Source organism: Urocitellus parryii, unplaced genomic scaffold (assembly GCF_045843805.1).
Source record: "Urocitellus parryii isolate mUroPar1 unplaced genomic scaffold, mUroPar1.hap1 Scaffold_43, whole genome shotgun sequence".
NCBI lineage: Eukaryota > Metazoa > Chordata > Mammalia > Rodentia > Sciuridae > Urocitellus > Urocitellus parryii.
Genome location: NW_027553833.1, coordinates 1,524,602 through 1,540,044, shown reverse-complemented (window position 1 = coordinate 1,540,044; position 15,443 = coordinate 1,524,602). Strand labels below are relative to the sequence as shown.

Here is a 15,443-nt window from a genome sequence, read left to right as displayed (position 1 = left end):
TTAAAAAAAAATTAAAATAAAGTCTGTTGCAATCCAAATAGGAAACAATTGTGATTTCAGAGTGTAAAAAGAAAATTTATAAATATTCAAAGTGCTAAAAAACAAACCATATTCTTTGACTGCAGGTTGCAGGACCTTTTTTCAGCAGGAAAAAGGTAGAAAGGACCTTCAGTTCCTCCAAGTCCTGGAAGACTGAGACAAGGAGAAGAAAGCAAGGTAGGAAAATAAACTTTTGTCTTTGGTCCTTCACTATAATTGATTCCATTCATAACACTTAGAAGTGGTAGTTTAATACATAATTGATTAATATCTAATAGATTTTCCATCTTGAAGTTGTGAGGTTTCAAGGAGATATAGGACTTGGAATACTTTTATGTACTAGCCTGAAATAAATGATCTGTTCTGTTTCATTTATTTGAAATATTTATCATAAATCTGTTCTCCACTGGAGTCACTGAGATACTCTCATGGTGATAGCAAGTGCTTCAAAGGAAGAGATGTGGGTACTCAAGAGTGTGTAATATAGTCCTCGTTTGTTTTACTATGAGTATTTATCTCTGTGCTTAAAATGAGAAGTTCTTAAGGTGTCTGAACTGGGTAAGTTCTACATCTTAATTTAACTGAATTAGTTTTATTTTGCTGGGGAACAAATTGCCATAGATTAGTGTCTAAAAATATAAATCTATAATTTCATAGTTTCTGTGGGCCAGAGATCTGGCAAGCATGGCTAGGTTCTCTGCATAGAATTTCACATAACTGAAATGAAGATTTTGGCCAATGCTTCTGTCTTACTTGAGGCTCAGGGTCTTCTTCCAAGCTCATTCAGATTACTGGCAGAGTTCATTTTCTGGTGGTGATAAGAAGCAGATTATGCTAAGTGAAGTTTAGCCAATCCCTAAAAAACATAGGCTGAATGTCTTCTCTGATATAAGGTGGGTGACTCAAAATGGGGTAGGGAGGAAGAGCATGAGAAGATTACCACTAAATAGGGAAGAGAGGTGGGAGGGAAAAGGAGGGAGAAGGGGAATTGCACGAAAGATGGAAGGACACCCTCATCATTACAGAATACATGTATAATGATGTGAGAAAAAAAAGAAGTGTGTCACATCAGATTGGGTAGAGAGAAGTAATAGGAGGGGAGGGGAGGGGAAGGGAAGGGGGTTAGGAAGCACAGCAGAATAAAATAGACATTATTATTGCTATATGTATATGTGTGACTGTATGACCAATGTGATTCTGTAACCTGTACACTCAGAAAAAATGAGAAATCTGATTCAAATATATGATATGTCAAGATCATTGTACTGTCATGTGTAACTAATTAAACAAATAAAAAAAAGATTATGTCTGGCTGTGGAAATTCCCCATTTAAAAAAAAAAAAAAAAAGAATGAGCTTCCCTTCTGTTGGTGGCTATTGATTTGGAGGCCATTCCTAACTCCTCCAGGCTATCTGCATTCATTGACCTGTTCAAAGCCTGCAACAATAGTCAAATCCCTCTTGTGTTTCAGATCACTTACTTCCTCTGTCTCTTATTTATAGACTTGGTTTTGGTTTTAATGACTCATGAGATTACATCAGGCCCACCTGGAATTTGAGGTTTGAGGTCAACTGACTTGGGACTTTAATTACAGCTGCAAAATTCCTTTACAGCAGTAACTAAGTCAGTGTTTGAGTAGTTGGAAGAAGGTATATACACACCAGGGGCTGGTGACCATCTTAGAATTCTCATCATGCTGCCCAAATTTCACATGAGTTGTTACCAGTATTTTTCAGGTCCTCATGCTTTGATATCACAACAGCTTTGAGCGAGTGTCTTCTTTTTATGTAGTGTTTTGTATTTGTAAAGGAATATTTTCATGCACTGATGGATCCAGGAAACTTTTGCTTTTTAGTAATATATAATGATTTTTCCTTTTGTCTCTTAAACAAATGTGTAGGAATCCTGTTCCCTTACAGTTTAGGTGAGAGTAAGAAAAAGATTATTAAGGATCATTTAAATTTTAGTATTTTCCAACTAGTTCAGGGCTATTAATAAGCACAAACCCCTGGTGACCTTTCCATTTGCCCACTGAACGCACTGCAAAGGTAATGGTGTAAGAGGTTGATACAGAATTGAAAAGATACCATCATTCAACAGAAAGTTATCTTTTTGAAAGATTAAAGATTGATTTGAAATTCTGTTGCACTGCCTTTATATTTAATTATTTGATAAATAGTTCTCAAGTACTTATGATGTTCTGGGAACTTTTCTAGGTTATAGTGGATGCAATTAGGAATAAAGGTCATATAGTTACTGTCCTCATGAAATATTTTTCTAGTAAGTAAGAGACTGATAGTACACATGTGAACCTATAATTATAAAAAGGCTCTGAAGGAAGAAATAACCGGAGATAGTTTTGCTGAAAGAGTAGGTAGTGGTGGTGGGTTATTTTATCTAGGGTGTCCAAGGAGGTCTCTCTGATGTGATGATATTTAATCAGTGAACTTAGAAATGACTTTATTGAAATCATGTGGCACTGATAGTCATTCTAAATATATTTTATCCACAGATAATTAGGACTTGAGAAGGTTCAATGGATAATAAAAGTTTACCAGCTTAATGATAATCTTATGTATTTCTAGATGCCATAATGCCAAGAAGTAAGCTTCTGTTTAGAACAATATTCTCAAAGTGTGGTTCAAGGACTGTTGAGGGTTTATGACCTCTTCAGGGCTTCTGTAAGTTTCTCTTTATTAACCACATATCTGTATGGAGCCAGAACTTTAATCATAACAGTGTATTCATCAGATTAAATGCAGAAGCCATATAGGAATCTAGCTAGCTAGACACTAAAGATAATTGAAAAATGCAAAACAGTGCCACTTTTTCACCAATTGTTTTTAATTTTGGAAAATAAGTATTTTTTATTTACTCAATGTTTTTATACTTGTGCTAATATTATAATGGACTTATTACTATATTATTATTTTAGGGTACTGAAGATTGAATCCAGGCGTGCTTAACCACTGAGCCACATCCCCCAGCCCTTTTACTTTTTTATTTTGAGACAGGGTCTTACTAAGTTGCTTACGGCCTCTCTAAGTTGCTGAGGCTGGCCTTGAATTTGCAATCCTCCTGTCTCAACCTTCTGAGCCGCTGGGATTATAGGCCTGTGCCACCAAGCCCATCTTGGGCTTATTGTTTTTAAATGAATAAATGAATATTGTAAAATATTCTCAGGTTTAATTTCTAATAAAAAGTAGATTGATTAATTTCTAATGAAAAGCTACATTAAATTATAAAGGTGGTTCTTTGTTATTTTTAGTATAACAGGTCTTGACATGAAAAAGTTCAAGATTCATTTGGTTAGACAGTTTTAAAAATGTGATTTTAGTATTCCCTTAAGAATACAGTATTTATTTCTTTACAGATAAATGCAATGGATGCGTCTCCACGGAATATTTCTCCAGGACTTCAAAATGGGGAGAAAGGTTGGTCCTTGAGTCTAGTGACCACTTGCCATTGGAAAGTTTGCATAAGTTGTTGTTTTATAACTGAATGAATTGTTTTTAACTGCCAATTTTAGCATTTTTCCCAAATACAATTACTCAGAAACTTTTAACCCCCTACGTATAGATCATTTGTAACTCTATCATCTTAAGCTTATCATATAATATATTGTAAGAAATTAAGTTAGGAGAGAGAAACACATGAAATATAGAGAGGACTGCTATTGAAGGAAGAAGTAATAGAGAACAGGAAATTGAATTTCTATTTGCTCATTCCTGAATCCCTAGGTTTCACTAAAAAAATCTTCTAACATTTAATTTATATTTTTAATGTCACTAAAATATTTCCTAGGCTTAAAATATCTTTTCTAGTATCTTATTAGATAATTTGGTGTTATTGTAGAAACCTTGTGGGAGAATTTACATAGACTATTTTTGTTGGGCAAGAGCTCAACTCAATTTTTTTGGTATTTTTCTATAATAATTATGATCTAGTATCTTTTCTCCCCCAGAATGAGCATCTGATTTTTTCCCCATAGTGTCCTAAGACATTGTGTTATAGTGGAAAGAGTATTGTGTTAAATAGGAGTCAGATTTGATTGATATAGTCCCCTGAGATTTGATTGTGGTCAAGTCATATATGGAATTTTGTTTCCATTTCTGTGACATGAGCTACCTGACCTTGATAATTTTTTAAAAACTAAAATTCTGTGTTTTAGCAATTAAAAATATGAATTGGCATTTAAAAACATTAATGTTAAGTTGAAATAGACTTAATATTTTAAAATGACTCTTAGGATTGTATTTTTTTTTTAGAGGATCGTTTCTTGACAACACTGTCCAGCCAAAGTTCTACCAGCTCTACCCATCTCCAGTTGCCTACTTCACCTGAAGTCATGACTGAGCAGTCAGTGGGAGGCCCACCTGAACTAGATACAGCCAGTGGTTCCGAAGGTACAGTTTAAGTCACTTTTTCTATATTTCATTGACTCTAAGGCTGTTAGTTGTCTCTTTGGCTTATATGGGTCTCTGAGAAAGAAAAAAAAATCACTGCTAATTCTTTGACATAATGCTTTCTTAACTCTTAGAATATTTATATTATACTTACCAAAAGTGCTTTTTAAGATAGAGCTTTTCATTCTATCACTTCTTTATTTAGTTGCACTACTTGACATGTAAGTATTACAATAACAAAATGTGATTCAGCTTTATTTACCTTCTGGCGCTCTTACTTCTGTAAGTTCCATGAAGTATAGGATTGCTGCTTTGAAAAAAGAAAAAGAAATAAGAGAAATCACTGCCATTTCTTCCAAAAAAAATATTTACTTCCTAACAGTAAATTAGTGCCTTGTCCTTTCTTTCCTTGCTTTCTGTTTAAGAAATAAATTGCTCAATATAAAATTTGGAATTACTTTCCAATTGCTACTAATCTCAGGTATAATAACCACAGTGCTCATTACTTAGTTGGACCTGAACTTCATCACATGAATAGTTGTAATGAAGTTCATGCATATTTGGGCAGTTATACCCTTATGGCTACTCACTGTCTCCTGCAGCAGAAACCATTGATGGTAGAATAATCTCAGTTTCAGAGGCGCTAAAATGTAAAGAAGAAAACCTGTCTCTAGAGTCAATGATATATATGTTTCACTGTGCTTTCTCTTTCATTCCATAAGAGTCATTTTTCCTAGATTAGAAATTTTGAATCACATCTGATAATTATGATATTGATATGTCTGCCAGTATTCCCCAAGGGGAAATCAAGTTGACACTTTAATTTTTTTATTCTTCCTGAATGTTAGTGTACAAGTGGAATATTTTTTTATTCTAGATGTGTTTGATGGATATTTGCTGGGATCCACAGACAGCCAGGTGAAAGAGAAGTCAACCATGAAAGCCATCTTTGCAAATTTGCTTCCAGGAAATAGCTATAATCCTATTCCATTTCCTTTGTGAGTATTATACAAACTTTGTGTTTTTTTTCCACTCCAAACTCTACCATGTCTGTTTTTTCACCATTATTAATTTCTTAATTATGTAAAATGCTTTGTTTTCCTTAATGTCGTAACCTTGCCCATTAGGGGCTGAGTAAATAGCACCTAAATAAAATGAATGGATGTGCCTTAACAGTACCTAGAAGAGTTAGACTGGAAGTCAGGGGAGCAAAATTTACATTGAGAGGGAGTCGCCATTGAGTTTTCATGTAATAACAGTAGAGTGGCTGGGTTATTCTTGTTGGACTAGTAGTATGTCTTCTTCACAGTTTCTAGAAGACTTTTCTCTCAAGCTTATACTGGAACAAAGTATTTTAGACTTCTCTGGTTCTTTGGAAATTCTTTTTGAGATTAATATGGCCAAAATTTTGGTGCTATAGAAAGTTTTCTGGAGTCAATATTCTATAGTCCTGTGATTTGAAACCTAATTCTGACAATTTTCCGGTTGCCTTCAAATTTTTTTCTTGATTGCTTTTTTGTTTCCTTTTGATTCAAGTTCTCATAATTTGCATACATTTTTGATTAATTAATTATAATTCTGTAGTATTTAGGTAAAATTGTCCTGAAATTTACTTACAGAGTGTTAATGGATTTTGTATTTGATTTTCTGCTAATTTTAGTTTTATTTATTTAATGCATTTTAAAAATTTAAACAGTGATCCAGATAAACACTACTTAATGTATGAACATGAATGGGTGCCCATTGCAGTCTGTGAGAAAGAACCCAGCTCCATCATTGCTTTTGCTCTCAGGTATTGTTCTTGGGACTTTTTCCCCAATGGTTATATCTGTGTATTTTATGTATGTCTATAATTCTTTTTTGGGAGATTGTTCACATAAAGCATAACAAAATGATTAATAAAATACTTTTTGTTTCAGCATGGTGGTCTGTTCTCTTTGTACCTGAAAACCTTCTCTTTATTCAAATAATGGGGTATAGCATGAGTCTTAAGCAAGTTCCTAATAACTGAACTGACTAGAGAGTTTATTTACTGCCCTTGAATCCTGTAACTGTTTAATTTGTACCCCTGTATCCCTTACTTTGATTTACTTATTAACATAATACGTGAGACATATTTTCCTAATAACAGGTGAATATCTTGTTTTTGTATTCTGTTCTCATTTCCTTTCGGCTTCCTATACACACTAGGTAAATTTTCCTACCTTGAGAATGCTATTTCTATTCCTTAAGTCGTAGGTATATTTGACTTTCTGACATAGTTATCATGTGTCTTAAAGAAGTGACCCACTGGGCTGAGGTCCTGGCTCAGAGGTAGAGTGCTCGCCTACCACCTGTGAGGAACTGAGTTCGATCCTCAGCACCACATAAAAATAAAGCAAAGATATTGTCTCTACCTATAACTAAAAAATAAATATTAAAAAAAGAAGCAACCCACTTTAAAAATATTGATATGTCTAAAAAACCTCAGCTTTTTGATCATAAAAGTATCTTGACAGTGGTTCAACCGTTTAAATAGAATCCAAGGTGTTGAATCAAATTTTTTTTTCTATTGTAAGGCGTTAAATTTTTCCTTTTGGATATTTGTTACAAGGTGTATATTTATTCAACAAGTATTTGGCATTGTATCTACAGGGGTAAACAAACTTTTTTTTTTTTTGTACCAGGGATTGAACCCAGGAGTCCTTAACTGTTGTGCTACTCCCCAGGCCTTTCTTTTTTATTTAGATATAGGGTCTTGCTAAGTTGCTTAAGTTGTATTCAGAAGTATATTTTTTTCAAATGAAAACAACACTGAAAGCTTTATATTTAAAAGTACCACAGGTTTTATGTGTACTTGATGTCCATGTGTCATTGAAATAGTAGATCCAAGGCTGTTTGTAAAACAGAATGACTGTACTTTTTATATAGGAATAGCCCTAACTTAATGATGTTGATTTTAATGAAATTCAGTGGGAGTGGCTTTTTTGCCCTTCATTTTTACTATGCTACTGAAATACTCTCCCCCTACCCAATTCAGAGAACCAACTGTTCTAAAAAACAGGAAGTGAAAAGAGGACATACAATCTGTGGAATCTGTGGGGGATTATTTCCAGAAACACTCCCCTCACCCCACAGATACTAAAATCTGGAGATATAAATCTCCTCTATGTAAAATGGCAGTGCATTTGCATATCATCTATGTACATCATCCTGCATCACCTCTAGCTTACTTATAATACAGTGGAAATGCTGCATAAATAGTTGTTTAGGGAATAATGACAAGAAAAAAATATGTACATATTCAACCCAATTTTCTAAAATGTATTTTTGATCTGTGGTTGGTTGAGTCTGTTAAATATGAACCCTGCAGGTACAGAGGGCCTATTGTGCTGCTGTTTCTGGTGGTTCTTTCCCTGGTTTTGGGTAGTTTTCTCACTTATGTGATCAGTATTCTGCTAGACACCTGAGTTGAGCCCTTAGCAAATCTTTGGGGTTCTCTTTCTCTTCGATTCTTACCAGGCTGGTACTCTCTCATATGAATTTGAGCTGCCTTGATTTCCCCAAATCTCAGTCCTGTCTTAGCCCAGGAAGTGGAACAAGTTTTTCTTAATTGCTCCCCTCTGTGCTTCACCTAGAACCTTCCCAGGTGTAATCTGGGACAAACAGGGCTCACCTTATTTCCCATCTCTAAAGGATTATTGTTCTTTCTAGGATGATATATAACTGCTTTTATTAATTTTGTTTGGTTTTCTTGGCTGTTTTTGGAGGGAGGTTAAACCTCCTGTTGCTTTGTCTTGCTCAGAAGTAGAGGCCTTCTTGGTAATAGAATTTTAGAAAGATTGGGTAAATGCTGTATTGAATATTTGATGTATTTGATACATGTTATCTGTTGGAGAGATAATTCTTTATTTGTAACTATTTTAAAAAATCATTTAAAAATCCAGTCTCCTCTAATTGAAGTCCTTATTTTATGCAACAAATCAGAATTGACAATAACAAGAGAGGGATAATTTAGTCAATATACAAAAATATGCCTGAGGTACCATCAGATAGTCAGTACTGTGGACATGAATGCATGTCATTGCCTCAACAGAGCAAGCTCCTGGGAGTGGAGAACCTGGAATTGCTGCCAGCCTTGCATTTCAGCTTCATGTCTGGGAAGTGCTGCTGAACTTCAGAGTTTTTAAGAATGTCCAGTATAATTAGTTGGAGTTTAGCTTATTGGCAGCAGGGCTTTATCAGTACATCTAGATTTTTCCACATAGAATTTGATGAACATTTCTGCTGCAAACATGCTACTTTATCTGTGAAAAACTTCCTGGCAGTTTTAGCCTCACAGGATCTGGCTGTCATCACACCTTCAGGAACATCACTTACACATAGCACTCCTGAGAAGGTGTGCATAGGCAGAGTCTGCCTGGTATTCTAAGTGATTCTTCTAAGCAACATTTGTTTGCCTGGCCACACCACTGCTCTTTAGGGGCCCTGGTTTATCTTTACTGTACTCATTTCTAAATGCTCATAGGTGGAAATATCAAGCATTAGCCTAATTTCAGAAGATTGCTCTTTTCTTCTGTCTTTTGGAAGTGAATGCAAGTGTGACACTGAACAAACTGGATGAGACATCTTTGGGAAATCCTAGTTCTTTGGCTATGATGGGAGTTGATACTCGTTGTCTTAATGATTAATTCAGGCATGGGAGCTTCTAGTGACATATTCTGCCTGCCATAGGAGTAGTAATTTTACCTTCTACTTGTCATTAATGTGTGTGCTCTTCATAATGCTATTTCAGCAACACTTTTGTTCTATACTGTCAGTGAAGACACCCTGGTGGATAGAAATTCCTTTAGAATAAATCCATCCATGGCTGTTTTGCTTCATATCATCTTAATACTAAGTTCTTCCTCCCGCCCTTGCTTTCAGATTTTGCAATTTTTTTTCTAATTGCTGTGTGTATGTGTGTGTGTGTGTGTACAGGGATATGTGATTCACTGGAAAAATTATCAGCATAGCTGGATAATTCTAAAATACTTTCTTTGTTCTGCTTCTAACCAAATTTACTTAACTAGGAAAACCTACATTGTATATAATGGAAGCTATTTTATTTTGATTCATGTAGTAATATAAATAAGTTGATGATTTTGAGATATTCATGCTTAAATTATCTCATAGATTAGATTTACAAGCTTTAATTTTGGTAATTATATTTGCTACAGCATTCACTGATTTTAAATATTGTAAACAAGAATTGACAGTTCCTACCATTGTTCCATAAAAATATATACAAATGTATGAGTGAAGAATGTTTTTGTTTTCAGGGCAGCAATAAAATAGGTGAAATTTTTAATGTGTCCTCAGATTACTCAGAATACCAAGTAATACAAATAGTTTATTCATATTTGCATATATTTTAAATCACTGTGTGAACTGGATGTGTTTATTTTCACTTCATTTGTATTACTGGTAATTGCATCTTGAAGGAGGAAGAGTTCCTTCTGTCCAGGGTTCACAACTCCCCTCTTCAGCTTTTGATTCCTTACTCTCCTGTCTTATTGCCTCTTTTCCCAAAAGTGGCCCTTATTCTTCCCATGCTTTTTCATTTCTATGTCACTTTTCATTACAGAACTTTGAGAAGGCTCATGCCACATTTACTGCTACCTTGTACCAACCCCCCCCAACCCCCTACTCATTGCCTTCTACCCACTACTGATTTCTCCTTTGAAGATTATTTTTTATTTAACCCACTTGTGAAATCTAATTGAAAAGACTTTTTTTTTTAATCAACTAAATCCAGGCAGTGCTTGCACTCATTCAGTCAACAAACTTGGCTACAAACTCTTGGCTAGGTACTAGTGCTGCAGAAATGAAAGATGCCACTACTTGCCTTAAGGAGCTTGCAGAACAGTTGTGGCAATAGGTGTAAAATAATCATGAGTGAGATAAAGACTGATAAAAGTCTGTTTCTTGTTTTTGTTTTGTTTTGGATGGCAGTAAACATTTTTCAGAGAGTGTTGGTTCAGTTTTCAACATGACAAATTTGTTGACTTGAAGAAAGTTATCTGTAAATGAATTTAGAGATTTGTTTTCACATTTTAAATTTCAGACGATAATGTTATTCAAATCTTTGATTTTTTAAAATAGATGTAAACTTTACACAGCTACTTTAAAAGTGATATACCCCCTATTTCTCCTCCCGCCCCAAACTTCAAGGAGAAGAAGAAAATATATTTAACTTGAATACCTAATTTCAAGCATCTCTCACAGAACCTGATGTAAACTAAGGTAGAAGGATAATGCAAAACCCTTGTGAAGACAACCTACCTTAATCTTGCTGAAAACCTGCTGTGAGCAGCTCAAAACTATTTTATGAAGGCCAGGATCAACAAATACTTATTTTTTGTTTTTCACAGTTGTAGTTGAACTGTAGGCCAGTTGACTAGGCCACAGACCTTTAGGACTATCCATGGCAGTTTTCCTGTTAGAATAAAGAGACCATAAGCAATTTCTTTGTATAATTTAGACATTTTTTTGTCATGTTTCCTGATTACAATGACCATTACTGGTTGATCCAACCCTTTCCTAAGCCCAAAGCAACTCTGCACACCGATATGCTGGAGACCGGCAGCCTGTGAGGCCATCCAGTTTGAGTTCTCTGTCCAATGAAAAGACTTTAAATTGGATGGTGCCTATGAATCCAATAAAATTCACTTTCATGGACTTTTTAATTTCCAGAGTGTAGTAGAAGCAGTGTATATAAGCTGAGATGGTGGAGACAGAATGCGAGAGGGTTGAAAGTCTAGTGGGCTCAGTAGAGAATAAGACAGCTTTTAAAGGATGACTCGCTGCCCTGGCCCAGGCACTTCTGTATGTTGCCCAGGTACCCTTCTCTTATGAATGGCACTGAACTTTCTAGTTCTTGACACAGCCCGATAGGTCCAGGGTTTCCTGTCTTCCTACATACAAACGATAAATGCCTGTCATATAATGAGGCACGGCTGCTCCTTACTGCCTGTAAGAATCTGCACTATATTTAGGCACCAATAATTCTAAAAGGAGTGAATGATTCCCTGCCATTCCACACATCAGTGAACAGCAGGTCAGTTTGCCAGGCCATTAACAATTAGCCTTATGTTAGTTCACCATTTTTTAGTAGCTAATGGCCGAGTTTGCCAAGATAATATAGTGTTAAATAGTATTGGCTGAGATCCCAGGCTTTTTAAATATGTAAACCAGTACTTTAAAAAATATTACAAAGAAAACCAACCAGATAAGCTTGAGAAGGAATTTTATTATCCACATTAGTTTAGAATAGTTCTAATATAAATTAAAGTGCCTACTGTTTTATATTAATGTGTTTTACACATATAAATAAAATCTGGGCTAGCAAATATGTGATTTTTATCCATATGCTTTGTTTGAAGATTATTTTTGTAAAACGTTTTCTTTGCTGAGATTAAAATTTCATGTTACCATGTGAATCAATCAGTAGTTCATTTATAAAATGTAAATTAATTTTTAAGAGTGCTAACATAGTTTAGCTGTTATTTTTTTATTTGCTCTACAACCCACACAGGCAATTAAGTAATAAGTATGAAAAAAAAGTCCTTGTCTGAATCATCTATTAAAATCTAGTTTCCACTCAATAGTAATATCATTTTATTTCTTGTTCTCATAATAGTGAGCCTTGATCATACCCCTATCTATGTCCTCTCTTCTCTGCAGTACTTCAGTCCCTGCCTCTCAATATGTGCTCCCTTGTACCCTCTTGAGTGGAAAAGGCCTCTTTAAAATAGCTCAGATAAGACTGATGTTTGCCCTCAGCAGTACCCACCCCACTCAATCCATATGTTGAAATCTTAACCCCAGATGTGATGGTGTTGGGAAAGAGGGCCTTTGGAAGGTAATTAGGTCATGAAGGTCAAGCTCTTGTGAATGGGATTAATTCCATCATAAAAGGGACCCCAGAGAGCTCTCTTATCCTCTTTGGCCATGCAAAGATACTATGAGAAGACAGCTATCTGTGAAGTAGGAAGCAAAGCCCTCAACAGACACCAAATCTGCTAGCATCTTGATCATGGGCTTCCCAGCCTCCAGAACTGTGAGGAATAACATTTTTGTTAAGTCATGCAGTCCATGGCTGCCTGAATGGACACTAGTGGGAAGGGAGACAGTTCTTCCAAGGAGCCTTCGTTTGCTTGAGGTGTGGAGCTGCCTTTCAAGGTGGTTGAGAGGATTACAGAATGTGTGCATGCACTGGCCAGGACAGTGCCTGGTGTCAGTACGTGGTGTATCTGGGGAGGTGGTTGGAGGCCAGAGTTAACTAGGGAAACACGTTCTATACATATCATAGGATTTCTTGGGCAACATCCAAATTCCCATTCTACAGTTTTACCACCCTTATTACCAAGTCTTTGACTTCACCATGTTTGAACCCAGTCTGGGTGCTAAGCTTTCTATTTACATGGTAAGAAAAATGTATATTAATAAATTACAGAGATAATGTTCTTTGTTGAAATGTCTTTATTTTGGTACAAAAAGGAAAAGTCGGGTTAAATGTACACTTATACAATTGGTGGCCAGAATCTTATAATTATTTAGCTAATAATTCATAAAGGAAGACTTCTGGAGTAAGTGAATTAGTTAGTAACTAATTCAGCCATTGTTCTTCATAGGTAAACTTTAGTAATAGTTGCCTTCTGCTCATTGAAAATATATTTGCTATGCTGAAAGTTGTCAAAGCAGCAAAGCAATGATGTTTAACACATTAGGAGTTTAATAATGGAAAACGGACCTTAAGTTCTACATAAAGAGACCTTTGGTAAGGAGTATTCTACACAAAATATTTTAGACCCAGTTTCTAGCATTGAAAAAATTCATCCCAAACCAGTTTCCCATTGGCATTTCCTGATACCATCCATGTGATTTGTATGAACATGTACAAGTTATTTGACCACAGAATTCTGTAATGTCTTATAGGACAGTAGTGGGGGTTCAGTGAACAGTGTGCATCAAGTTTCCCTGGCACAGAATAACTTTCCAGTCAATGTTATTTTCCTTAGCAAGTTCCTGTACATCATGAGAATTGATGTTAAATGTATGAAGAAGCCTCAGGGAGATACACAGCAGAGGAAACAACTGAAAACAAACTTTAAACTCACAAGATGCTTATATGTGAATTATGATAGTGCCTGACATAAATGATGATATTTATAAATTAGTCATCACTTTTTCTTCTTATCTTGAGCTTTATAAAAATCCTGTCTACAAGTTATACACATCAGGACTTGATCATCTTCATGATTGAAAAATACTTTGTATTTTATTGGAAATAAATAGTAGATTTTTATGTATATGATTCAGTGTTTTGAGTTGCTATTGCATTGTTACTGCCCTTGCAACTTAAAAGACTTTTCCTAAATGCCCCTGGCCTTTTCCCCTGATTCTCTTAATGTCTTTGGAGATAAAAGTGAGTTACTGTGCTGGTAGGTGCAGCCACTGGTCAAATTTCACAAGTGTGGAACTGGTCTAATTAAAAAAAAACTCCACATGCAGGTAGGTCTCTCTGCTTTCTTCACCCAGGGCTTGTGAAGTGTGCCTGTTCCAGAGAATCCTCTTTCCCTTGTACAGAAGGACCCAAACCCTCTATTCATCAGGCAGGGATTGTTATATGGTGGTCTTAAGTCACCTATCAACTCTGTATCAGTAGTAAAGGTGACAATGGTCTCCATCTGCTAAACCCATGTGTACATGTTTTGATTGTGAGGAATAGAAAGCTGCTCCTTTTCTTCTTGAACCCCAGCACGTCTCAAGAACATCAAGGTTAAAAAAAAATTTGAGGGGCTGAGGTTGTGGCTCAGCGGTAGAGCCCTTGCCTAGAATGTGTGAGGCCCTGGGTTTGATCCTCAGCACCATATAAAAATAAATAAAATTAAAGTATTAAAAACATTGAGAAAATGATTTGGGTTCACTTAGTAAACCAGCATCTTTGGACAAAGTCCTGTACACTTTGCAATATAGCACATGATCTTTCTCATTTCCTTTTCGCATGTTATTTATTTTAAAACTGTTATATGTTGGGCCACCACTTATCTGCTCTGTGATATGGGGAAAGTTGTTTAGCCCCTCAGAACCTAATCTGTTAATACTGTTCATCTCACTGGGTTATTGTGAGAATTAATAAAAAATATATGAAGTGCCTATTTCAGTGTCTGAATTATTTCCGTTTATCGCCCAAATATATTAAATCCAGTAACTCCACAGCATTTTTTTATTTCCTATTTTTAACATTTTCTTGAATTTGGCATAATTTGATAGTAATAAAATACATGATTTATTTCATTAATTTTTATAATACAAAATAAATATTCTACATATTCTAAATATTCTTAAATTTTGAATAACTCACACTCATGAATTAACACGTGGAAGAACAGTGTGGGAATGGAGGGCTTCATCATTGTTGGAGGTAGAATTCTGCATTGACTCCCAGTGGCCTAAACCCTTGCACATGGCCTGTACATCCCAGTGGCCTCCCCATTGAGTCACTTGCCCTAATCAGTTGACTTTGAGGTACTAAGAAGGGAGATTATCCTGGGTGGAACTAATTGAATCTGGACAAGAACACAGGGACTTCAGTTCTACAACCAGAATGTCACATGCATGGAATCTTCCCTGCACAGTGTGTCAGTTGATTGTCAGATCTAGGGCAGGAGCTTGAGTGTGAGCGGATGTGAAATGAAGGTGTACCCAGCATCTGTTCAGCTGCTAATGCACAACAAGGCAGACATTTAGGGGAGTGGCACACACAGCCAAGTAGGAACAGTATGTAACCTTTTGAGTCTAATTTCTTCCAGTGATCATAGTGGGTTTTTTGTTGTTGTTGGTACCAGGGATTGGACCCAGGGGTGCTTAACCATTGAACCACATCCCCAGACCTTTTTGTGGGGTGAATCAATGCTGCAGGTTGAGCTTTATGAACCAGGGCACACACAGCATTATGATTATTTTGAGACAGGG

The 15,443-nt window shown here is 35.7% G+C and overlaps 1 protein-coding gene across 1 annotated transcript in view; it reads left to right on the top strand.

The window, feature by feature from the left end:
• The window catches only part of LOC144252460 (1-phosphatidylinositol 3-phosphate 5-kinase-like), a 50,164-nt gene that overhangs the window by 10,580 nt on the left and 24,141 nt on the right, over window positions 1-15,443 (top strand). The window contains 5 exon segments of the mRNA XM_077794766.1: window positions 126-216; window positions 3,413-3,473; window positions 4,308-4,445; window positions 5,323-5,443; window positions 6,142-6,237. Coding sequence (XP_077650892.1) covers window positions 126-216; window positions 3,413-3,473; window positions 4,308-4,445; window positions 5,323-5,443; window positions 6,142-6,237 — 507 coding nt within the window.